The 21,581-nt window shown below is 47.4% G+C and overlaps 2 protein-coding genes across 8 annotated transcripts in view; both read right to left on the bottom strand.

Annotated features, from left to right (window-relative positions):
- Positions 1-255: 255 nt before the first annotated feature.
- On the bottom strand, positions 256-7,245 carry PUS1 (pseudouridine synthase 1). 4 transcript variants are annotated; one of them, XM_069031046.1, is made up of 6 exons: positions 7,184-7,245; positions 6,489-6,713; positions 5,487-5,624; positions 5,117-5,219; positions 4,167-4,864; positions 256-2,123 (listed from the first exon to the last, which is right to left on the bottom strand). In XM_069031046.1, the coding sequence occupies exons 2-6, from the start codon at positions 6,702-6,704 to the stop codon at positions 2,073-2,075; spliced, it is 1,206 nt and encodes a 401-aa protein (XP_068887147.1). In that variant the 5' UTR covers positions 6,705-6,713; positions 7,184-7,245; the 3' UTR covers positions 256-2,072. The 4 variants fall into 4 exon arrangements, with proteins under 4 accessions (XP_068887147.1, XP_068887145.1, XP_068887146.1 ...); XM_069031044.1 differs by lacking the exon at positions 7,184-7,245 and adding an exon at positions 7,016-7,175; XM_069031045.1 differs by lacking the exon at positions 7,184-7,245 and adding an exon at positions 7,085-7,172.
- A 4,950-nt stretch (positions 7,246-12,195) lies between these two features.
- ULK1 (unc-51 like autophagy activating kinase 1) overlaps positions 12,196-21,581 on the bottom strand; it is a 78,379-nt gene continuing 68,993 nt past the window's right edge. For all 4 annotated transcript variants that reach the window (XM_069031067.1, XM_069031066.1, XM_069031068.1 and 1 more), the window contains 5 exons: positions 19,522-19,700; positions 19,263-19,381; positions 17,528-17,685; positions 17,182-17,317; positions 12,196-15,366 (listed from right to left, as the gene is read on the bottom strand). In XM_069031067.1, coding sequence (XP_068887168.1) covers positions 15,311-15,366; positions 17,182-17,317; positions 17,528-17,685; positions 19,263-19,381; positions 19,522-19,700 — 648 coding nt within the window. In that variant the 3' untranslated portion in view covers positions 12,196-15,310. The remainder of the gene's footprint in view (positions 15,367-17,181; positions 17,318-17,527; positions 17,686-19,262; positions 19,382-19,521; positions 19,701-21,581) is intronic.

The following is a 21,581-nucleotide window of genomic DNA, read 5'->3' as shown; positions in this document are numbered from 1 at the left end:
GGCCCGCCCCCGCGCTCCCCTCACGCCGCCGCGCTCCGCCGCAGCGCCCCCTCACGGCCGCCCCTCGCCCCGCCCCCGGGCGGCCCCGCCCCTCCGGGCGCTCGGCGATACCATTCGCCTCTCACCGGGGGGGGAAGCACTCCACTCCCCACCCGCACAGAGGGGGGAGCCGCGATCCTGAAGTAGTTATTATTGCTATTGTTATTAATGGTTTCTCTCTCTTCGAATAAATTTTCTCCTCGATTTCAACTGTGGTGCATATCACAGCTTTGGTGCCTTTATTATAAGCAGATAAAGGTAATATTTTTTCAGATTGAAAGGCATAGAAAGATGGAGCTTTGGATAGAAGATAATGCAGGGTGGGTCAATATTATGGACCAGCAAGGGATATAAATAAAAATCCAGGCAGAGACCCTCTCCAGAGCACTTCTACACACTTGCTCTCATAAAATCGAGCAAGACCTTCCTGATAAAATATAAAGCTCTAAAGAAAATGCAGATAAAATGAACACGGGAATCCTTTTTTAAAGGACACCTGTGTCCCAAATAAATCCCCCCAAATCACCACCAACCCAAAAAAACCCTGCAAAACCAAAAGAATAATTCCAGAAGGAACCATAAAATTAAAGGCTTTGGCCAAAAACCACTAAATGTGAGAACAAAGAGTTGGCTCCTCATTTACAGTAAGTCCCATATTACAGAGCAAGTCTCCACACAGACTCAGCTAGGGAAGTGTATCAAGCCTTTGTGCCAATATCCAAATGCTTGGAGCCTTGTTCCAACCCTTCAGTAGTGTTCTGCAGGCTGGTGAGGCAGGAGGGTGTCATTTCTTCTGCCACCTCCACGGCGAGTTGGAAACAAGAACCAGAAGTTAACCACTGATGGGAAAAAGGAGCATGAACTCCAGAGTACACAATTCCTGGAAACACAGAAAATTACAATCGATTCCCAGAGGATGGCAGTGCTCAGACATGTGCTTCCCATATCATTGCACACATTCCCCATTCTGAGCAGCTTGATGGGATTGAAGAGTTCACACATCCAGGCTTGATTAAAGCCCAGAATTCAGCACCATTTCTTTCACACATGCCAAGCCGATTCAACTCTGGATCCTGCAGATGCCTCAAGAGGATTTCCAGGTTACACCTCAGGCAGAGAAGGCCCAACTACACATGGAGCTGTGGATTTATATCCTTAAACCTGCCCAAGCATGAGGGCAATGCTGGGAGGATGACACCTTCCACAGAAAAGGTCTCATCTTGGAATGGATGGTTCAGCCCATTCCAAACTGAAGCCCTCTCACTGAGTAGGGAATCGTTTCTTTTCGACCTGAAAAGCTCTAGAAAACACAGAAATTTGTTTCAATACCAAAAGAGTTCACAGCAGTCAGCACAATAATGAGCTCCTAACCCATCATGTCTAAATCACAGAGTATTCTGAGTTGGAAGGGACCCACAAGAATCTCTGAGTCCAACTCCTAAGAGAATGGCCCATAAAGGGATTGAATCCACAACTCTGGCATTTTTAGCACCACACTCTAACTGAGTTAATCTCAGGGTCATTTATGTTATTCCATAGGAAAACCATGGATAACATGGAAAATAAGCTTAATGGTGCTTAGAGATTCAGTTTAAGTAAAGATAAATGATTAAAAAAACCCCAAAAGCTCATGAAGTTGTAACTTAATAATAAAAGAGTATATTAAAATGATTTGCCCCACCTTTTGTGTAGAGATGATACATATTTAAAATACTATTTTCCAAGTAAACATAATAAAAACATTATTCAAATAGCAGTTAAGATATCCTGCATTTCAAGATTCTTTTAGGAAGCTGCTTTCTCACTACACTGTTTTCAAGTATATCAGTCAGGTGAATCGATCAGTGGTATAAAAAGCTTCTGTTTTTTCTGCTGCACGGTCTTCCCCACCCAATTTCTCCTGGGCACCCAGTTCTCGTTCTGCAAGCACCCAAACTCCTGCTTCACTGGATTCTTGGATTTAGAAAGGCCACTTTTTTGTAGACAAAGGGAAGTGCAAGCAGCAAGGCTCCCACATCCAGCCACTGGCTGGCTCAGTCAGAATCATCGCCACAACCATCGCTGCCTTCGAGATCGCTGCTCTTCTGCAAAGCAAAATGGGAAATGGTTTATCAGTATTGCATTTACATCCACAGACCAACCTAAATCAAAGATACTGGCTTTAAACCTCTCAAAAAGTAGAAGAAAATAGTCCTGGATCCCAACTTCATGTCTTAGAGCCATCTATTGTAGTAAATTTCGGGTGGCAAATGATGTTTTCTTGTAGCAAAAAAAGCACACTAGATTACAATTGCCAGCAGAGGAAATTTCTTCTCACTTACATTTCCAACTCCATAATTACACCCTGCAGTATGTGGGAAACATAAAAGTGGGACAGCAACATGAAATGCTGATATTTAAAATAAATGCAGGTGAGACAAGTTAACTGGGTTTTTATGCAAGTCCCTCAAAAGCTACCTTTGTTACATTGTCTAAAGCCAGATTTGAGAATTTTGTCTGCTGCAGAGAATTTATGTCCAACATGTATTGCAGATATGCCAGGGCTCACTAATACTTGTTTAAAAGTGAAGTCACTTGCATAAAGTAGTACTAAAGAAAAACAACAACCTTAGAAACTTACAAGGAAGTTGGAAGTCAGAGATCTTCTCTGCCAGCCACTCCTTCAGGAGTAGGTCAATATGGTGCAATTAATTTGGGGGGTTTATGTACTTTTTTAAGCAAGTATTTTAACTGATATGACTGATATCAAAGTATTTTTATAAAGAGAAGCTAGCATGGTATATGTCTACAGGCCACATGTCTTTAGTTACTCCTTTTTCTTTTCCTCGCCACCACTTGCTGAAAACACCAAATCCCACAAATTTAACGCTGGCAGTTTAATATCTTACTACAAAACAAATTTCAAGACACTCACACAGTTAACTTCATACCAGCAAGCACAGCTCACTGAAGTGCAAACAGCCTGCAAAACCTCAGCAGAGTCTGTCATATCATGCCTTATTTATCCTTCCCACACAGCTTGTGCTAACTGTGATGCCAAACCCAAACTTGGTCAGGTCTATCTGCAGGGAGCAGAACCTGCATCCTGCCAGGAATATGTCAGGGACTGGGAACCTGGCAGCACCAAGTCCTGCCAACATCACCAGGTGAGGGACTCCGAGCCACAAGGTTTCTTTGGGTCTCATTTAATCAAGCTAACGTGGCTTTTGCCATGACCTCCTGTCACAAACACCCCTCCCACAGCTCCAGAATTCAGAAAAAATAACCCTGAGAAATTTATGGTATCCTGCTTGTGCTATTCAACAAGGCTGTAAGTTTTATGTTATGTGTTGGAACTCTTGAACTCAAGCAAAAAAAAAGGCAGAGACATAATTAAACCTAATATTCTCCACCTGCTACACAAAATAAAGCTAATTTTAAGGACTCTGTTATATGAAAAAAGGTCATTATTTTCTTCTGACTTAACTACAAAGAAGTTTTAGCCCTGCCCATCATTCATCCTTCAAGGACTTGCCAGCCTTTAACTGAAATTTCCATTTTGCTGAAAGTGTATTCTACACCTTTGTTGTATGGCACCTTACAGCTCACAGGAGCTGCTGCTGCTACAAATCCAATTCCACAATATCCCAGTTATTCAGTAGCTGATCTAATGGCCTATTATGAGCTCATGGCAGATTTATTTAAAAGAGCTGGTCCTAAATTTCCCTAATCCCAAACCTTATCTGGTAACAGGGAATTACACAAAATGAGAATTAGCCCAAAATCAGAGAATACAAAAAGCCAGCAGGTATTTAAAGTAATCCTGAAACCTAGACCCCCAAAGGCTGGCAATGTGTCCATAATTTGTTGCCAGTTTATGATTATGCAAATTGCTTGTGCTTAAAGCTTTCCTTCCTCCCTCAACTGCTCCCAGTAAAACCCTGTGAGAACACTTCTTTGTACAGTTCATTCCACTGTTCATCAAGTTCATCAAGTGCACAAAGACAGAAAAGATTACACACATTTCACACTCCAGATGACTGTCATCTTCCACAGCACATTCATGGAAAACAAGAACGTTACAAAGGGAAGAGACCTTTCTTCAACTTGACAGCTTCCATTTGTAAAATAATGGCTTCAGTCATTACCTTTGAATTTTTGTTGCTGGTTTGCATCTCAACAGCAGACGAGTTGAAGTCGTGAATGGGGAGGGTATTTAACCAGTTTGCCATGGATTTCTCCTCCCTTTCTGTGTTGATAATGGTAGGATAGATGTACTGCTCTTTGAAAACAGCAATCTTCTCCTCCTCCTCTGTCCACTCCAGTGGCTCATGCAGCCCATCATTCCCAAAACGCCTGTTGTATTTTTCAAAGTGTACTTTCTCCAAAACCAGCCCAAGTCCTGGGGCTTTGGGGACGTCGACCTTCTCCTCTCCCCAGCTGCGTTCCATGATGGACTCAGCAGCATAACCTTTCACAATTGCTATCACCAGCCCAATCATCTTCCTGATCTGGTGCATCATGAAACTCTGACCTTTCACTTTGATCACTGCAAATTCCATATTTTCCCTGACAAAGGGCTCTCCACAGTACATCTCCATGATGTACCGCTTGGCACTGGGGTCCCTGGGGCCCTTCTGGGATGTGAAGTTGTGGAAGTTGTGTGTCCCTTTGTAGCAGGCCAGCAGTTTATTGACCCTTTCAAGGGTCTCTGTGTCCAGCCGATAAAGCTCTTCCTGCACAACATGGTCCTTATGGGCAAAGGCAAATGTTGGCAGCATGTAAGAGTAGGTTCTGGCATCACATTTGTTCTTGGAGTTGAATCCCCCAGTGACTCTCTTCAGGCCTGGATTTAAAAGTGACATTAGGTTTTTCAATCAGTAGGTTACAGATTGATTGTGATCTCACTCCTACCAACAAGAATAATTTTTAAGTAAAATACAAACAGAAAATAGATTTAAGAGAACACCAATTTCAAGCTAACAGAACCATGTTAAACTAAACCATTTGTAAGTAAAACTATAATGGTAAGGGAGAGACCTTCTGCAGAAGAAAGCTTCTCTTGGAAACATTTTCTCTCCCATTTCAGTACTCTTACCCAGAATTCTGATGTGAGAAGGAAGATGATTATTGATCTTTTCTAAGATGTCATCTCTTAGCCTGACCTTCAGTGACACAATCTGCCCAGCTGCAGACACACCCTGTAAAAACCATAAAACAAAACCCCACATAATTACATACTTTGGAAGCTCTGGGATAGCACCTGCAGAATTGAAATAGCTGAATAACAAGTTTATTTGCTTGTACTTTAGTTTAACAGTGGACAAAAGGAGAAGTTTCAAGCCACATTCACGGTGAGTAGCACTTGCTGCTGGATCTCCCTCTGGACAATGCTTTACCAGTCCATCCCAGTAGCAGTGGTGTGCAAACCCCAGAGTTTAGGAGAGCACAGCCCCTACCCAATGTACCTTATCTGTTCGAGCACAGCGCTGGAAAGACATCTTCTTCATATCTTCCCCGTGGTTTTCTGGGATGCATCCTGACTGAACAAGGGCAGAGACTAAGTCATCTTCAATTGTCTTGAACTGTGAAGATCCCACATTTCTCTAAGAGGAAATATGTAGCAAAAGTAAGGAACAGAACAAATAGTAGTAATTGGATAACTGAAGACAGCAAATTTGTTAATCACACATTGTTGTGAAATTCTTTAAAAGTCCTCCCTTCACAGCCTAAAGAGCACTGCCATTCTCTAACAAAACTAACTGTATTTTACCAGGGAGTGTGAATAAAACATCATCCTTATTTAGCTGTTACTGTTATGGCAAATAAAGGCTCATTTCTGATTTCACTGTGCAACACTTCTGGAGTTTTTTGACAATTCCTTCAACTGCATGAAACAGCACCAATGAAATACTGTCCCAGCGCCTGCAAGTTAACAGCTGCTGCTCCAAACCCAGCCTTTGAAAATTCTGCTTCTAGAAATTAGATTGGGTTCTTCTGCTCAGTTCACCTGATGTGCCTGTAAGCATGAGGTTTTACTGCTGGTGAACAAACCTCCTTTGATGTACAAACAGGAAAGGCTCCCTCCCCTGTCTGTGTGCAAGATTGTCAGTCATTCCTTGGAGCTTCTGAAGTATTCCTTAAGTGTATGGAGCTTGCAGTACGTGGAGAGGAGCAGCAGATGGAGCAGGATCACCCTCGCTGCCAGCTCTGTGTCACAGACCACCCTGCACGGGCAGGTCTGGTGCTATGACAAAGCACAGTCCCTACAATCATCAGAGATGCACCACTGACTTTTTAAAATTCTCTACCGAGCCATTTGAATCCATCCATACACTGTTCCTGCCCCAGCTTTTCACACTGCAAATGCTCAACTGTTTCCCTACCCAGGCACTGTGACTACAGTTATAAACCTAACAGACTCCAAAACAAAAAATAAGCTGGATATGTTGCTTTGCCAAACTACATACTTGCATCCCATGGTAGCCTTTCCCAGAATATGCCATCAACAGCACAATCTTCCTTTTGGGTGACTTCTTATTCTGATCCTCTGCATCTTCCTCATCCGCATTACTCTTCAACCTTTTGTTTTGATGCCCGTTTTCTTCCAGCCTTTGAATCACCTCGCTGCTGCTGTTGAGTCTCTTTGTCTGGCTGGAAACCGCTGCTCTTAAATCCTCAGCCATTTTAAGAACCTGCATGAAAACAACAGCAGATGGGATGAGCACGAATGGCATGAAACTCGGGCAGAAAGCGACAGCTCCATCCCTCGGGGCCCAGAAAGGGACAGCACATGAACACGTCGGAGGCAGGAAGGGCGAGCACCACTGTCCCTCCCCCTAGACCGTGTCACCATTCCCTGGAGAAGGAAGGCAGGGCCTGCGCTGCCTGGACAGCCGGCGGGACGGCTGGGAAGGCCGGCAGGGCGAGTGGCGATGGGCCCACCCGGCCCGTCCCCAGAGCAGGGCGGGGTGCGGCAGGGCCCAGCGGTACCCACGCTGCGCTGCTGCCGCCGCCACGGCCCGGCGCACGCCGCGCTCCCCGGGACGGAAAGGCCGCAGCTCACGACCCTGAGCCCCCACCGCAGCATCGTCCCCGGATCCGCCGGGCGGGAGAGGCCGCGGCCGCCGCCCTCAGCCCCGCGCCCGCCGCCGCCGCCACTTACGCGGGCGCTGCGGAGCGACGCCACCGCGCGGGACGCACACGTGCGCCGGGTACGGCGGCCGCGCGGGGACACGGCGGGAAGGGCGAAGGCAGCGGGGGGGCGCCGTGAGGGCAGCGCCGTGAGGGCAGCGCCGTGAGGGCAGCGCCGTGAGGGCAGCGCCGTGAGGGCAGCGCCGTGAGGGCAGCGCCGTGAGGGCAGCGCCGTGAGGGCAGCGCCGTGAGGGCTCCGAACAGCACACCGAGCCCGTCCCGGATCTCCCTCAGAGGCTAAAAAGGGATGGCGTGTAGGTAGAGCCAGGTCTGCTCCGGGATTCCCAGCCGGGAGAGCTCACCCTGCTCCAGTGCTGGCAGTGACCAGGGTGGGGTATTGCCCTGCTCAGCGCCGCCTCCCGCACACGGGCTTTCAGGCAAAACGTCTGGCAGATTGTTAAATCAAGGTTAAGAGCAGGGGAAAAGGCAAACGAACAAATACATTCCGGTGGTACATGGTGGCTGTGTAAGTAAAGCAGCCCGTTTTTCCTTATCCGTGGGCAAACAGGCACTGACAGCACTACAGTCCCAGTGAGGGGAGGACAAGGGGGAGGGAACAGTTCACAGGGTACACAGGTCTGCAGAAAAAGCTCACGGTTCCCTTCCCAGAGGGATCTCACACTGGATCCCTTTTCCACACACCTTCTGTTCATGCCAGTGTCAAGCATGGGCCTCTCTATTCCCACTTCCCCTCAGTTTTTCCCCCAGCCAGCTTGCTCACGCAGTCCTCGTTGCTCACGTTTTGTGCAGCAAGTTTTATCTGTAGTGATGCACTTCATGGGGAAGCTGAGCACAACAGGAGCCCTTACCAAGCCACAGCATGTACCTCCCAAAAAGCCAAATGCACCTGGAACAGTTTTTTCTCCAGTGCTCTGTAGGATGGAACTATCCAGTGAGGACGTGGGTTCCCTGGCACGCTGCGAGATTAGTGTAGGAGAGCTCCATTTCTCCATTCAGATGGAATAGGGAAGGGTTGACACTTCCAAGCTGGCCAGATTATTGCAGACCTGTTATTTCAGCTAATAAGGGGGAGAAATGCAGCACGTCCTTTTTTGAACTGACACTTCTGAGTTATTTCAGGAGCGGGATAGAGCAATGGGAAGATTTATCACAGGGTCCCAGCTGCACTTTGTTTAGAGAAGTGATAAAAGATGGCCCATCACAGTGCAGTGCAGCTGCCAAAAGAAACAGGAATACAAATTTCTCTATCAGTGCAACCAGGGTGTCTGAATCTTTTTTTGCCTCATTTCCTTAGGAAGTGGAGCTTATGCAATTGCACTGCCTGTCCACCACATCCCTTCCTCCTCCTTCCCTGCCCTGATTTCTGAGTTTGGCTCATTTCAGTAAATTTGAGAGAGGGAAGAAGGCAATATGGAAAACAGTGATGGGATAGGAGAAAGACTTGCATGGATATCCCATGAGGGGAAAAAGCTTTGGTATCCCAGTTCCTTACCCATTCTATGAGCAGCCAAGAAGCTTCAAAGCAGGCAGCACAAGCTGTGCTCTTAACCTGCCACAGCACATACTGGCTCTTCCCTTTTCAGACTTATCTATTTTATCTTGAAACACCTATATAAAATTTATCTATTTCATCTTGCTACCAAAAGCAAGGAGAAACCGAAGTGACTTGACAGAGTTGCTGCTGCTGGTGCGTTCTGGGGGAGTCAGACTCTCAAGGATGGGAAGGCAGATGCTCAAGGAGGTCTCGAGTTCGCTCGGCACTAAAATCAGCATCGTCAAAACTCTCTACGTACCAACCATCTGGGGCCTCACAGACAACTGACCTTTGTCGAGCGGGGAGCAGCATGGCTGCAGGACGCGAGGCTGGCATGTTTTTTGAGGCAGTTAATTTAATTCTCGTTACGATGTCAGTGTCACTCCTCACCCCAAATTGCGCGGGGTGCCCGGGCGGCGGCCGCCTGCAGATGGGGCTCTGGCAACGCGAACCGGCACCTCCCTGCCTGTCCTGGCAGCACGCACAGCGCTGGCTCCACAGCTATCCCCTGCCAGGCACCTCTGGCACGCAGCTCCCACTCCTCCCAGCCTGGGGACACTGCGGGCTGTCCCCTCCGGCTGGCAGAGCAGGCCCCATGGCCCCGCTGCAGCGGGCTGTCCCCTCCCTGAGCAGCCTGTTCCTGCTCTGCTGTGGCAATGTCACCCCAGCAACTTCCTCATCTTCCTCCCCAAGGCCTGCTTTGAAAAAGGAGGGATTTACTTCAAGAGGATTTGCTTTCAATTCACAGAGAAAATTCCTTTTAAATCAATGAAAAAGGCTCCAAGGAAACACTGTGTTTTGAAAGACGCTTTTTTCCAATTTTTTTCTGTTAAAGGGGAGAAAAAAACTGCTAAACTGATCTTTAGTGAGTTTAAGGGCTTTGCTGCACAGCACTAGAAGTTCAGGAGATGCCAAACGTTGTGGTTAAAAGCCATTTACATCCATGTTGGGAACTGGTGACAGGCTGAACTCAAGGGACAAAGAGCACCTTATTCTGCCCCTCCCCGGCAGTTGTGTATTGGGCATTAGCTGGAAACATGAAGAAAAATTGTGCACATTTGGGAACTCGGTTATCATCTGTCTGTGGTAAGGGGAAACCCGTGTTTGACATTTGCTTCAGCTCCTTCTTAGAAATACACTATTTAACATGTTTTCTGAAAGCATTCAAATCCCTTGCCAGGTTCCAGCTCCCAGGAGGGGAGGTGGTTCTGACTCTATTGTCCCTAAAAGGCTGTTTTTAGAAAGAAATGTCCCAGGGAAGTCTGTATCTCTGCACTACGTGCTATTCCTCACCCAGGGAATGGCACCCATGCTCAGTGCTACATTTATGGCAATAAATCTAAGTAAATCCAACTGCTAGCATTTCTCTGGAGAGCATTAGCTCCTGCCCTGCAGAGCGACGCCAGGGTATTGTCTCCCTGCACACAACCCTTCCCCTCCTTCAGCAAAAACCCTCCCTGGCGTGTGAGGTGACCAGGCACAGTGAGCCACTGCAGAGAAGCCAACGTCGAGTTAAACACCAGAATGCTGAAATGTGCTGTGAAGGAGTTAACTCCTCGTGAAATAAAGCTTTAAAAGAGCTGGAAGCGGAATAATCGATCTTTGTATCGCCCTGGTTCAACACACACCCACCCGTTTCTGCTTCCTTGATGTCACTGTCACCTCTGGTCTTTCAGAGTTGAATGAGCGTGTTTTTGCTGACGTACTTACCAACAACTAAATATAAAATGCGGGAACAAAGCCAAACGCCCTGGAAGAATTGCTCGGGTTTGTTTTCTCCTAGAATCAACAGCAGCATGACGTCACAGTCGACATCTAGAAAGTTGTGCAATTTCCACTGGTGCTTTTGAACTATCCAGGTCCCGTGGTTCAGTGCTTTTAGAAGAGACTGTGTTTTTCTGTTGTTGAAGTTTTCCCAGCTAGCACTTTCCCCCTCTGCTCTGCTGCCTGTGAGAGTCCCATGCATTCAGCAGAGATGTCTCTATCCACACAGGCATGTGACACACAGTGGTCCCTCTTTTGTTTGGCTACAGTGTTTTCACCTGAACCTTTGAAATTCTTCATGGGCAGCTTCAAAAGAAACCCCCTCCCTCACCCCCAGCATCAGAAACTTTTACATTTATATATTCTACTGCTATCCCATGCTGCAGGGAACAAATATACACGAGGTTTTTCCACAAAAGGGAAAAAATGTTTAAAAAAAAAAAAAAAACACAACACCAAAGAAAACTCCCCAAATCCTCAAAAAAGACCCAAGTGTGCTGAGCTGTCAAACTTTAAGCAACAGCAGCATTTTTAATTCTTTAGCTCTGACCAGCTTTCCAAGGGCTGCCGTAGGTTCTTGCCCAGGTTGTACCACCACATTTTCACCACACAGAGCTGCAGTTTCTCAGAGTTGTCCCCAGCACTGATGGTGCTGCAGCTCTGCAGGGAGAAGGGACTGACCGTCCCTGCATGTGAGTCAGCATCAACAAGAGCCCAGCATTTCCAGGCAGGACTGTTCTCACAGAGCAATTCCCTGGTGTGGGAAAGGCAGGAGCAGGAAACAGACGCTATAAACAGGGCAGAGCAAGAAAAAAAAACCAATTCCAGCTCTCGGTAAATGGTGATTTTGAAAGAAGATTTTTTCTCACAAAACCACAACACTGTGCAGTAACTGTGGGGTGATGCTGTATCACACAGGGGCTGGTGGGCAGGACTTTCCCCAGTGATGCTCACGGGCAACAGTAATACAGAGAGTTCAGAAAGTTTTGGGAAATGTTGGGTGCAATTACAGTATTTGGCTCATGAAAGTTTGCAGCTGTGTTGCTGAAATTTCTGCAAGAATGGAAGGACTGGACTGGTAAATTCAGCACCTCTCCCACATCCCAGATGCAGGGCTTAGCTTTTCCTCCTAGAGCATTCCAATCCAGACAGAGCAGGGGCCTGTCCTTCACAGGACCAACCCTCCCAGCATCCTCACTGTCCCTTTTGCCATGTTCAGTGACTTTTTGCAGGCTATGTGGGCAAGAGAATTGTAAGCCATGTGCCTGCTCTGTTCAAAAAACAAAACTGCAGTGAGTACAAACACGATGATATCACACTTCAAGTCCCTTTCTTGTTCAGCAACAAGCCTGCCAACTCTGACAGTATGATCCTGCAAATACTGAAATATGGATGGAATTTAAGCATCCAACTGGCTGGGGAGGGGTCTGCTATCAACTTGTGACAGTTCCTAACCACTGCAGGAGGATAGGACAGGTAGTATGGACAGAGAAACCAGCAATTACAGCTCCCACCCAGCAATTGGCTTCGACTTTTCCCAAATTCACAGATTTCATGTGGATTCAGGCAAGGTGGCTTTTCTGTCCCAAGCTTCACCTGCTGTGACAAGGGGGCAACAGCCCTTTTTTGCCCCAAAAGTCAAGGCTGGTAGAACCACACGGATTATAAAGACCTCACTCAGATGCCACATGAACTGGAATTATGAAGAACTGAAAACAGGCCACTAACAATTTCAAATCAATTTTATTGTCTTAAATTGGTGTTGTACAATTTAAAGCCAAAAAAAAAGTCACACAAAACACAAATAAAAAATGTTGACAAAGTATCAAGCATTACCTTATAAAGAACATCATCATACGCTCTCACAAACCTGAAGGTACGTGTAATTAGACTGAGGTTCCTTGAAATCTATTAAAGACGCCAGACACAAACGCTGCAACAGCAACAAAGCCATGACAATAGCAGGTGGACTACACTAGCAACTTCAGCAATGGTTGGGGGTTGGTTTTTGGGGTGTTTTCTTTCTTTTTTTTTTTTCCTTTTTTTTGCATACCTTATTGTCTACAAAGCAATAAATATTTTTCACCAAAAAAGTTGGTTTCACGCTACATGCAGTTAGATAAAAAAGAAAGTCACCAAAGTGATGGCAAAATAAATCACCTGTCAGATTTTTCTTTTTCTTTGTTTTTCTTTTTTTTTTTTCCTCCCCTATTTTTGGGGTTATTTTGTGTGGGTTTTTTGTTGGTTTTTTTGTTTTTCTTTTTTTTTTTAATTCAAGCACAGTGGCTAAGTTTCAAGTATTGAGAGAAAAAAACATATATATACACGTTTGTGTTTGTGTGTGTATCTCTACCCATGCACACACATACACACACACAGCCTTGCATGTATATACACAAACACATACATATATACTGGTTGTAGGTCTGTAAACCACAATTTTTTTTTTTTTTTGGAGCAATATATACTTGTATACATTGAATGTGGACGATTTTGATACATTCAAGTAATTAAGTACAGCTGGAAGGTTAGTGCTGAGCTTGCCACACACACGGCTCACTAGGGCAGAGACGTGGATCCCGGGCTGGGCCCCTCCTGGCCAGGAGCCCCTGGGGGCTGTGCCGGGAGGCTCTGGGGTGCAGGGGTTGGTATTGCAGAGTCAGTCCTGGCTTGGTGCTTCCGTGCTGCCTCCCAGTGCTCCCGCCTGCAGCGTAGCCCTTTGCACAGCTGGCCAAAGCCTTTCAGAAGCAGTCTGGGTCTCCTCGGCATTTCTGTCCACAACAGGCTGGGGGGGGGGTTGGTTGTTTCTGTCTTCTTTATTTTTCCTTTTTTTTTCCCAGGCACAAGCACAAATGGCCACAGAAGCAGCAGACTGTGAGCCAAATACTGAAGCATTTGTGAAAGCTACACTTAAGCTTCCCTGGTCAGGGCAATTGGAAATATTTTTATATTTCTTTATTGGCATTTCTGCTCTGTGAACAGAAACACCCATGTTGCCAAACGCGGTGCCAGCTCCAAAGCCCATGAAGTTGCTCCTGAAACCCTTGTAAAATATCACACTGAACGTGCCAATCTTGAGAGGAAAAAAAAAGCAATGAGGACTTAACCACCATGTGCAAAATATTTTTAGATCCCCAAAAACTAAGCCTGAGGTTTCGAGTTGCTTTCAAAGATGCTTTTCTGCCCAGCGCTACCACAATACTGCCACAACTCTGGAACGTCACACTCATGCTCTCACAGACAGATGGAAGGCAGGCAGCTCCCCTCTCACACACATGCTCACAGCACCCGAAGCCTCAACCAGAACTCCAGCCACTCACACCCGCAGTCACATTTGGCTACAGAGTCTCCTTGAAAGAAATGCTGAACATAAAACTGAACGCGACGTGATATCTTTATAAAAAAAACCCCCAACAAACAAAAACAAAGCAGCAAATAAAACTTCTTATAAAATGCATCTCCAAGTGTGTGGGATCCTAACGCCTGTTCTTCAGCTCTTAAAAAGCACGGAGCTTTGTAATGACTGTCCTTAAAAGAACATTTAAATAAAAAACAAATCTTGGTACTGCCAGACTGCAAGTCAGCTTTGCCTGGTGTGGAGGAGGAACAGCACAGACTCTGCAGTGCTCTTTGCCTCACACTCACGAGATACAGTACAGTTAAATACGTACAGTTACACACAAACCATATCAATATCAATATATATTCACTCTTAGGAATACATATTAATATACGCACACACGTAGTGCAATAAAACAACCAGGAAGCAAGGAAAGGAATAAAAAGAACAGCATTCCTAACAGTCGTGATGTTCCTGGGTTGTTGTGTGATGCGAAGTCAACTTCTCAAAGTTCCCATAGTGTGTAAAGTGCTCCTTTGATTCACAAAGCTAGTGTTTTCAGTTTGGGGGGCTCCAGGAAAGGGGTTATTGAGCCAACAGCTGAAAGCAGGACAGCGCTAATGCTTCCTCCAGGTAGGTACATGCTGACAGGCCGAGCCCGACAGCCAGGAGTCTTTCACATTGATCCCACTGAGCCTGGGGACCAAGGGAGGAACGGATTCATTTTGGCTTCTTACAAACACAGGAGTGTGACACTTTCTGTTGTCCTCCTGTTTTCCTGCACAGTCCCTTTCCCTGTGTTGTTTGCCCATCCAGGCAGGCAGACAGGGAGCCCACACAGCAGCCATGGGATTTCCAAGCTTCCCAGCAGCTGCACGTCCTCTGCATCACTCAGCAAGTCAGTAGAGGTGGGAGCTACTTCACAATGCCAACTCCCTCCTCTCCAAGCACTCCAAGGCATAAACACAAGGAGAAAGGACAAAGGAGAGAGTGGAGAGGAGCCTCCAGTTGCCAGGGAGCTTGAAGATGCCTGGCTCTCAGCTGGGAAGGGGAAGTACACAAACTGGCCTTTATGTCTGACACACTCGGACATCAACTGAAGCCAGCAGTTTCAGCACATCCATTGCCTGCAATGGACACAGCACTGGAATACCCTGTTCTTAAGCAAGAGGGATAGGCAGCAGTCTTATCCTTCAAAGTGCTGGGAAGAAGCAGACTTCTATCCTTCACCCCCTCTGACAACGAGGGAGACCTTTCCACATCAGCTATGTCTTCGCTCAGGCCTTCGGGCAGGGAAGTATTTGTGCTTGCTGCAGTCACACATCCCCACAAAGGAATCTGAGTCTGTGGAACAACTTCCCAAAACGTCCAAGTACAGAACAGTGAGCAGTTCATCCTCCAGGTGTCCTACTGCCAGAATCATTTCCCACCACAGCACAGGCTGTCGGGAATAAAACGATCAGCTGGGGCGAGGTGCGTGAAGGACAACGCCACTGAGATCAGGCACAGAACCCCGACAGCAGAGCTGACAGCCTGCGCTCGATGCACAGCTTACCTGAGGAAAAAAAACAGCACAAGCAATCAGCTTCTCTTTTTCTCCTGGCAGTATAAAGATCATGACTGGAGATTGAACAAGGAAGGAAAAACAGACAGTAGAATTTCAACAAATCTAAGCAGCACTTTGAAAGTCATTACCAGGTACCAATCAGGCCAGTGATGACCTGACCAGGAACACCCTGCTGGGAAGGGACAGGTCAAAAGGCTGAACAGTCAGAGATCTGACAGTGAAAGCTGGGAGGCAGCAGTTCTAACAGAGGTATCATCAGGAAGAATTTATTCACTTCCAGTTATTGGAGCAGCTTTTGCCATAGGTAAAATGACTCAGGGTCTCCAGTGTCATTTGCCTTGGCTTACACTGGGAGACAGCCCACCCAGCATCATCAGTGCCACGTTCTCCTCACCTGAGCCCAAGAATCTTTCAAAGCAAAATGTTTGGTGGAATTCACACCTCTCACAGGAACACTTGCTGTATTTCTAGGTTCATCATTTCACTTTTCAGAAATATATAATCATTGACCTGAGATCTAAAATGAACACACACCCACTACTGCCTATCAGAGAACAGCTCAATCAGGAAGCTGGAACTTGCAATACCAGGGTAACAACTGGGAAAGGAAATTTATTACATGCATTAACTGTATCTCTGGATCAAAAGATGGATCTAGGTTTGGTAAGAAACAGCACAAGAGAAACTACTTAGTACTCCCTATTCAGTTAGCCCTCCAGTGCCACACACCACCTCCCCATTTCCCTTTGCTCTCCTTCAGTGAGCCTCCTGTCAGCTGTGAAAGTTGGTGATAATTAACTGACTGATTGCCTGGGAGCCAGAGATCTCTTCCCTCATTACCTATCCAAGGGCTCTGCCTCCACAGACAACTAGAGCCGTCCAGTGCTCTGGATGCTGGCACGAGGCAGGCAGTGGGTGGCCAGCAGAGGGGACAGGCTGCCAGCTGTGGCCCCTCCTGTGGCCACAGGGACACTGCTGGGATGGCTGTGGTGCAGCAGAGCCCAGGCCAAGCCAAGCTGCCCCTACAGATGATGGTCATTCCCCATCCCCTCTTCCCACCGTCCGCTGGGAGAGGCGACAGAGGTGATTAAACCCCAGCCATAAGTGCAGGGAAAGCATGCTCAGAGCAGTCAGTCCTTTCCCTCCAGATGGAGAGTAGCACCCCTCAGGGGACAGGGAGAGCATGGGAGGGGACAGCTCAGAGTAGCAGAGTCCCTGGGAGAGGAGGCCCAACGACAGCACACAGGTCAGAGCTCAGCTTTCGCTGCTACAGCAAGCACTTGCTGAGGAGAAGAGTTTGTGTCTGCTGCCTTCCCAGCCAGGCTCGGGGCTGGGGAGCCAGGCAGGTGAGCAGTCCTGGTTCAGAGATGTGCTGGAAGGAGCCCTTGCTGTGCTGACCAGCCATCTCTGCCCTGCAGCCACTGCAGGTTCATGTTCCCAAGTGCTCTGTTCAGAGGGATGGTTCCGGCTGGAAACCAACCCCAGGCCTTGGCTGCTGCCAAACCACTTCCTTCAGAGAGTTCTTTCACACATCAAAAGTTCCAACAAAGTGCTGGCAATTGCTCTGCATGGGAAGCTCTCAAAATGTGGCTCAGAACAGGGACCTGCATTCCTAAGTTTTTCTGTTAGAAAAGCAGGAGGCCAGGCTGTGAGGAGCTGTAACAAGCTGAGAGATCTCTGCTGTGTCCACCAAGATGTAGTCAAAGGAAAAAAATGGTGCTGGGACCTGAAATTTCTGATCATGCAGCTAAAAATCCCACATGTTCTAGCTGGGGAAAAAACAGAAAGTCACCAAATACTCACATTTACTGATGTTTTCTATGTCCCCCTGTTCAGTGATGATGTTCAGGAGCCCCTCCATGAGCAGCAGAGCCTTGTGGTACCTCTGTGCACAGTCCTCTCTGTGGTGGAACATCTCATCCAGGGCTGCAGACTGCACCTGAGGGCAACAACCCAGTGCCAAGAGCTTACTGCCAGAGCAGATCCAGCTTTCCCAGCACGGCCCCTCAGCTGCATGGACAGCCCACTTGCCCAGCCTCCAGAGGGGAGCATCATGAGGGAAACCACCTGCCAAGGCCACCAGCAGGAACCATTACTGCCCAACACTGCTCTGTGCTAACCCCAGTCCCAGGCACTGTGAGATTTTTACCATTTGCACAGCGTAGCTGAAGATGAGCTTCTCTGCAGTGATGCTGTTGATCCGATCCATGAGCTTCTGTTTGTCCAAGAAGAACCTCTGCAGCCTCATGTTGAGGCAGTGGCAGGAGGATACACTGGATTTGTAAAGCTCGTTCAGCTTCTTCACAACTACAGTAAAAGAAAGAAATGCTTTAGGCACTACTTCCAGTTCTCCCTGTGCCTCCCCATCTCCACGTGCAGGACCCTGAAGGATTAACCTGGAGACAACAGGGTTATGTTAAAACCAAGAGACTGGCAGGAAAGCCCTGCACCAAGAGGGTTTTTTCCCTTTCCTCTGTCACCTTCACCAGTTATAAGCCTGCACATGACAACTCCTACACACATCGGGTTCACCTGAGGCCAGGTCTATTTTTGTTTCCCTCAGCTGTCACAAGGCAGGAGCAGTTTGCTCCATACAGGATGTCTCACACACCAGCAGCAGCAGCAGATACAGAGCTTCTGCTGCTTGATGGGTGATGATGTGCTGTGAAGGAGTGCTTGGCTCACACGTGGGAGCTCTTGGAGTGTGGATCAACAGCACTAAGGGAGTCTCTCCTGGGACTCTGCTGTCCCACTGAGAAAAGACATGGATGCCTGTGAAAGGCCACTCCTTTCCTGGACCATGGCAGCTCGCACGGGAAGGTTACGGAACAGAGAATCAGGAATCAAATATGACTGAGCAATTAAATAACAATCCAAAACTGCAAGGGATGCCATGGCTGAGTCTCCCTAGTTACATGGCATGATCTATGCAGAGTATTGAACACAAACTCCCACCAACATCTGATGAGTACTAACTCCTACACGCACATTTGAAAATCCCCACGCTGCATGAGACAAGACAAGCCAGCCTTGCCCAATTCCCACACACTGAAGGACAAATGACACTACAAATCTAGAAGCTGCAATCTGCTCTGGAAAGGAGTGATTTATTTGGGTTATGACAACTTTCCTGTTAGCCTGAACTTGTGGAAGATGTGTAGCTAAATCTGGTGTATTTTGCTCCACACTGCCTGCTACAACGTATGTGTGCTCTTCATATTTAACATCCATTTTTTTACACTCCATCCCAAGGCAGCACAAATACTTGCAAAGACAAATCTCACAAGGTGGCTGGTGGGTCAAGTATTTCAAGTGCTTCAAAAAGCTCCCTCAGTAATATTACAATGGGAGTTTTTAAATTATTTTTTCTGATCAGTGACTCACAGCCAGCTCTCACCACAGCCAGCCAGATGCAAATGTAAGGCTGTAACACCAGCAAAGAAGTGACTCTGGCATTACCAGTACTTCACTTCCTGTGTTTTTGTTTCACTTGAAAAATCATCACTGCCAGGACAAGTCTCTTTTGCCGAGTAAGCACTTCCTAGGACATGCACTGTGTAATTTAGATGGGCTTACATCAAGTACAAATAAGCACCTGAGACAGAGATATACATGGAATCAGATAAGATACATCCCCCCCTCACAATTAGTGCGGAAGAGTCTCACAGGAGCATGACAATAGCTCTGAGACATAAAGTCAAGGTGAAGAGAGGAACATTCTCAGTGTGAAGACAGATCTGGCTGCACAAGGGGACAATCACAAATGAGCTCCCACCACCCCAGTGGGGTTCACACTCACTCCACCCCCTCCATACCCTCTGTGACACTTTTAATACTTCCATTCCAGGTGAGTCCTTTGCCCCATGAGTGCAGCAGCCTCTTACCTTGCTTGACGGTGGAGGAGAGGCACAGCTTGCCAGCTTTGATCTGCTCTATGGCCATCTGCAGCCCCGAGGACAGAAGCTCCGCCACTTTCAGGTACAACACGAGCTGCTCTGCATAGCTGCAAAGAAAGCAGTGCAGTGCAGACAGAGCAGTGTGACAGCAGCTCCGTGTCCCCCAGGGCTGCGGGTACATAAGGACGTGTGGGGTGCGAGGGAGCGACAGAAGCCCTGGGAGAGGGGCAGCTCTGCCCGTCCTTACCTCCACTCCCGGCTCAGGAGGCTGATCTGGTCGGCCACCACGCTCTCCTGGAGCTGGTACTCAGATGTCACTGAGCTGCTCATGTCACTGGAGCTGCCCTTCAGAGCAGCGATTTCCATCACGTAGTGCACGAAGGCCAGCGTGAAGCGCAGGCTGCGCAGGATGTCCGTGTGCTCTTGCTGTTGAAGGGATGCCAAGGGGGGGTTACAGGGAAAGCTGCTCACCTGAGCTGTGCCAGCAACCCACCCCAGCTCACAGAAACAACACCTCACCCCCTGCTACACCTCTGCTTCGGGCCAAACTCAGCCTGGAGCCTGCACTGGTTCCTCTTCCACAGTAACAGCAGCAAGCTACAGCCCCGGGCCAGAAATTTCTAGACAGCTCCGTGGAGAACCTGGTGAGACTTACTCTAAAATTACAAGCTCCCTTCCCAAGAAGGATCCCAGCTCTGTGGGATTCTTTCAGAAATCAGCAGGAAGGAGGAGAGACCATCTGCACCACAGGCACAGCTCTTGTTCCCACTACAGCAATGCCAGTGTGGATTTCATGAGAGCGACAACCTCCTACACCACAGAAAACTGCCAACAAAGTGTCTCCCACCCTACATCCCAGCCTTCATCCCCTCCCAGTTCAGTGCAGTGAGCCCTGAGTGGGGTTCTCTGAGAAGACAGCTAGGACAACCTTTTATCTGCACCTCCTGTCCAGCTGGTGAGGGAAGTGCTCACACCAAGTGCTGCAGTCATTTCAGAGTAGTTTTTCTTCTGCTATTACAGATCAAAGGGGATTATCCCATTTCTGGGAAGCTGCATTGCCTAAGTCACTGCAACCAGTTCTGGGAAGTTAGTATTTGTGGAAAAACTGAATGCTTGTGGGCCTGCAAAGTGAATTGCTGCCTGAATCAGGTGCCAACTCCATTGTTTGTACTCTGTTGAGAAGTGGGTAACCTGCTTGGTCTTCAAAGATTCACAGGCTCAGTTCTCTCAAAGGGGGCTGGTAAGGATGTTTTCTACATGAATTTAACAGAACCCCTATGCTCAAGATCTGAGAGCTTCTTTCTTTCCTTTACTGGCTCAGGCACTTGTCTGCCCAGGCAGCTTTGACTATCCGGAATATGAATCTCTCCTCCCACTACCTAGCTACCTGGACAGTCCAGTACGGTGAGGAAGTGTTATCTCCATCCTCCTCAATTTTCTTTAAAAGCAGAGGAGGAACTTGGAGATTAAGTAATTACCAAGTCATACAAGAAGTTTGTGGCAGAGCAGGAAACTGCTCAGATCTTGCAGGTCTCAGCCTCCTATCTCTAACCAACAGGCAGTCCTTCCTCTGCCTACAGGCAGCTTCTGTTAACTGTGTTGGCATTTATGGCCTCATTTGCCATCACAAATCTTCCACAGCCATCTCTGTATTTAGAGCACTGCAAAAGAAACTAAACCCCAGCCTCCAGTGTGCCTCGTCTGCACCTAAAGAAACTTTTACAAAAGATGGAAGCACCACCCATCTGAATGCAACAGCACTGCTCAAGATAAACAAGGACACTTAAACAGTACGACTTCAGTGCCCTGAAAGATGAGCAGAAATCAGAAAACCTGCCAGGTTTGCATTCTGGCCAACTCCACAGAGCACAAAAGGGTTTTGAAATCTGCTGTAAAGGTTTTGTGACATGCAAATGGATTACTGTGCTCAACAGAAATGATGACTGAAGCCAAATGACTCATTACAGACAGAGAAGCTGAGTGCTATTCCAAGATCAACTGATACTTCCATAGGACACTCCTCTGCAGACCAGTGTCTGAAGTGGTGGCAGCTGGCAGGGCCCCAAACTTCTGTCATCTCACACAGGTAGGATGCTCAGTTAAACCGACTGCTGTTGTGATCACGTCATTGCTGGAAGCCCTTGCCCTGTGGCTTTACAGGTAATGAAGCCAATAAATGCAATCCAATGCAGAACTGACAGAAAAAATGAGCTCAACAAAATCTGAAGTAGAAGAGCAAACCCACATCCTTAAAACAAAGTATGCATATCTCTGTTGGTATCTTGGGGTTTTCAGCAGCACCAGCAA

This window comes from Aphelocoma coerulescens, chromosome 15 (assembly GCF_041296385.1).
Source record: "Aphelocoma coerulescens isolate FSJ_1873_10779 chromosome 15, UR_Acoe_1.0, whole genome shotgun sequence".
NCBI classification, from domain to species: domain Eukaryota; kingdom Metazoa; phylum Chordata; class Aves; order Passeriformes; family Corvidae; genus Aphelocoma; species Aphelocoma coerulescens.
Note: the sequence above shows the minus strand (reverse complement) of the source record. Positions and strands in the feature narration are given on the sequence as shown.

Excerpts from the sequence above, each read along its gene's own strand:
- PUS1 (XM_069031044.1), bottom strand. The coding sequence starts at position 7,108 with ATGCTGCGGTGGGGGCTCAGGGTCGTGAGCTGCGGCCTTTCCGTCCCG. Across the intron at positions 6,714-7,015 it reads GGCGGCGGCAGCAGCGCAGC|GTTCTTAAAATGGCTGAGGA; the intron begins GTGGGTACCGCT and ends GTTTTCATGCAG. Across the intron at positions 2,124-4,166 it reads CCAGCAACAAAAATTCAAAG|AAGAGCAGCGATCTCGAAGG; the intron begins GTAATGACTGAA and ends TTTGCTTTGCAG.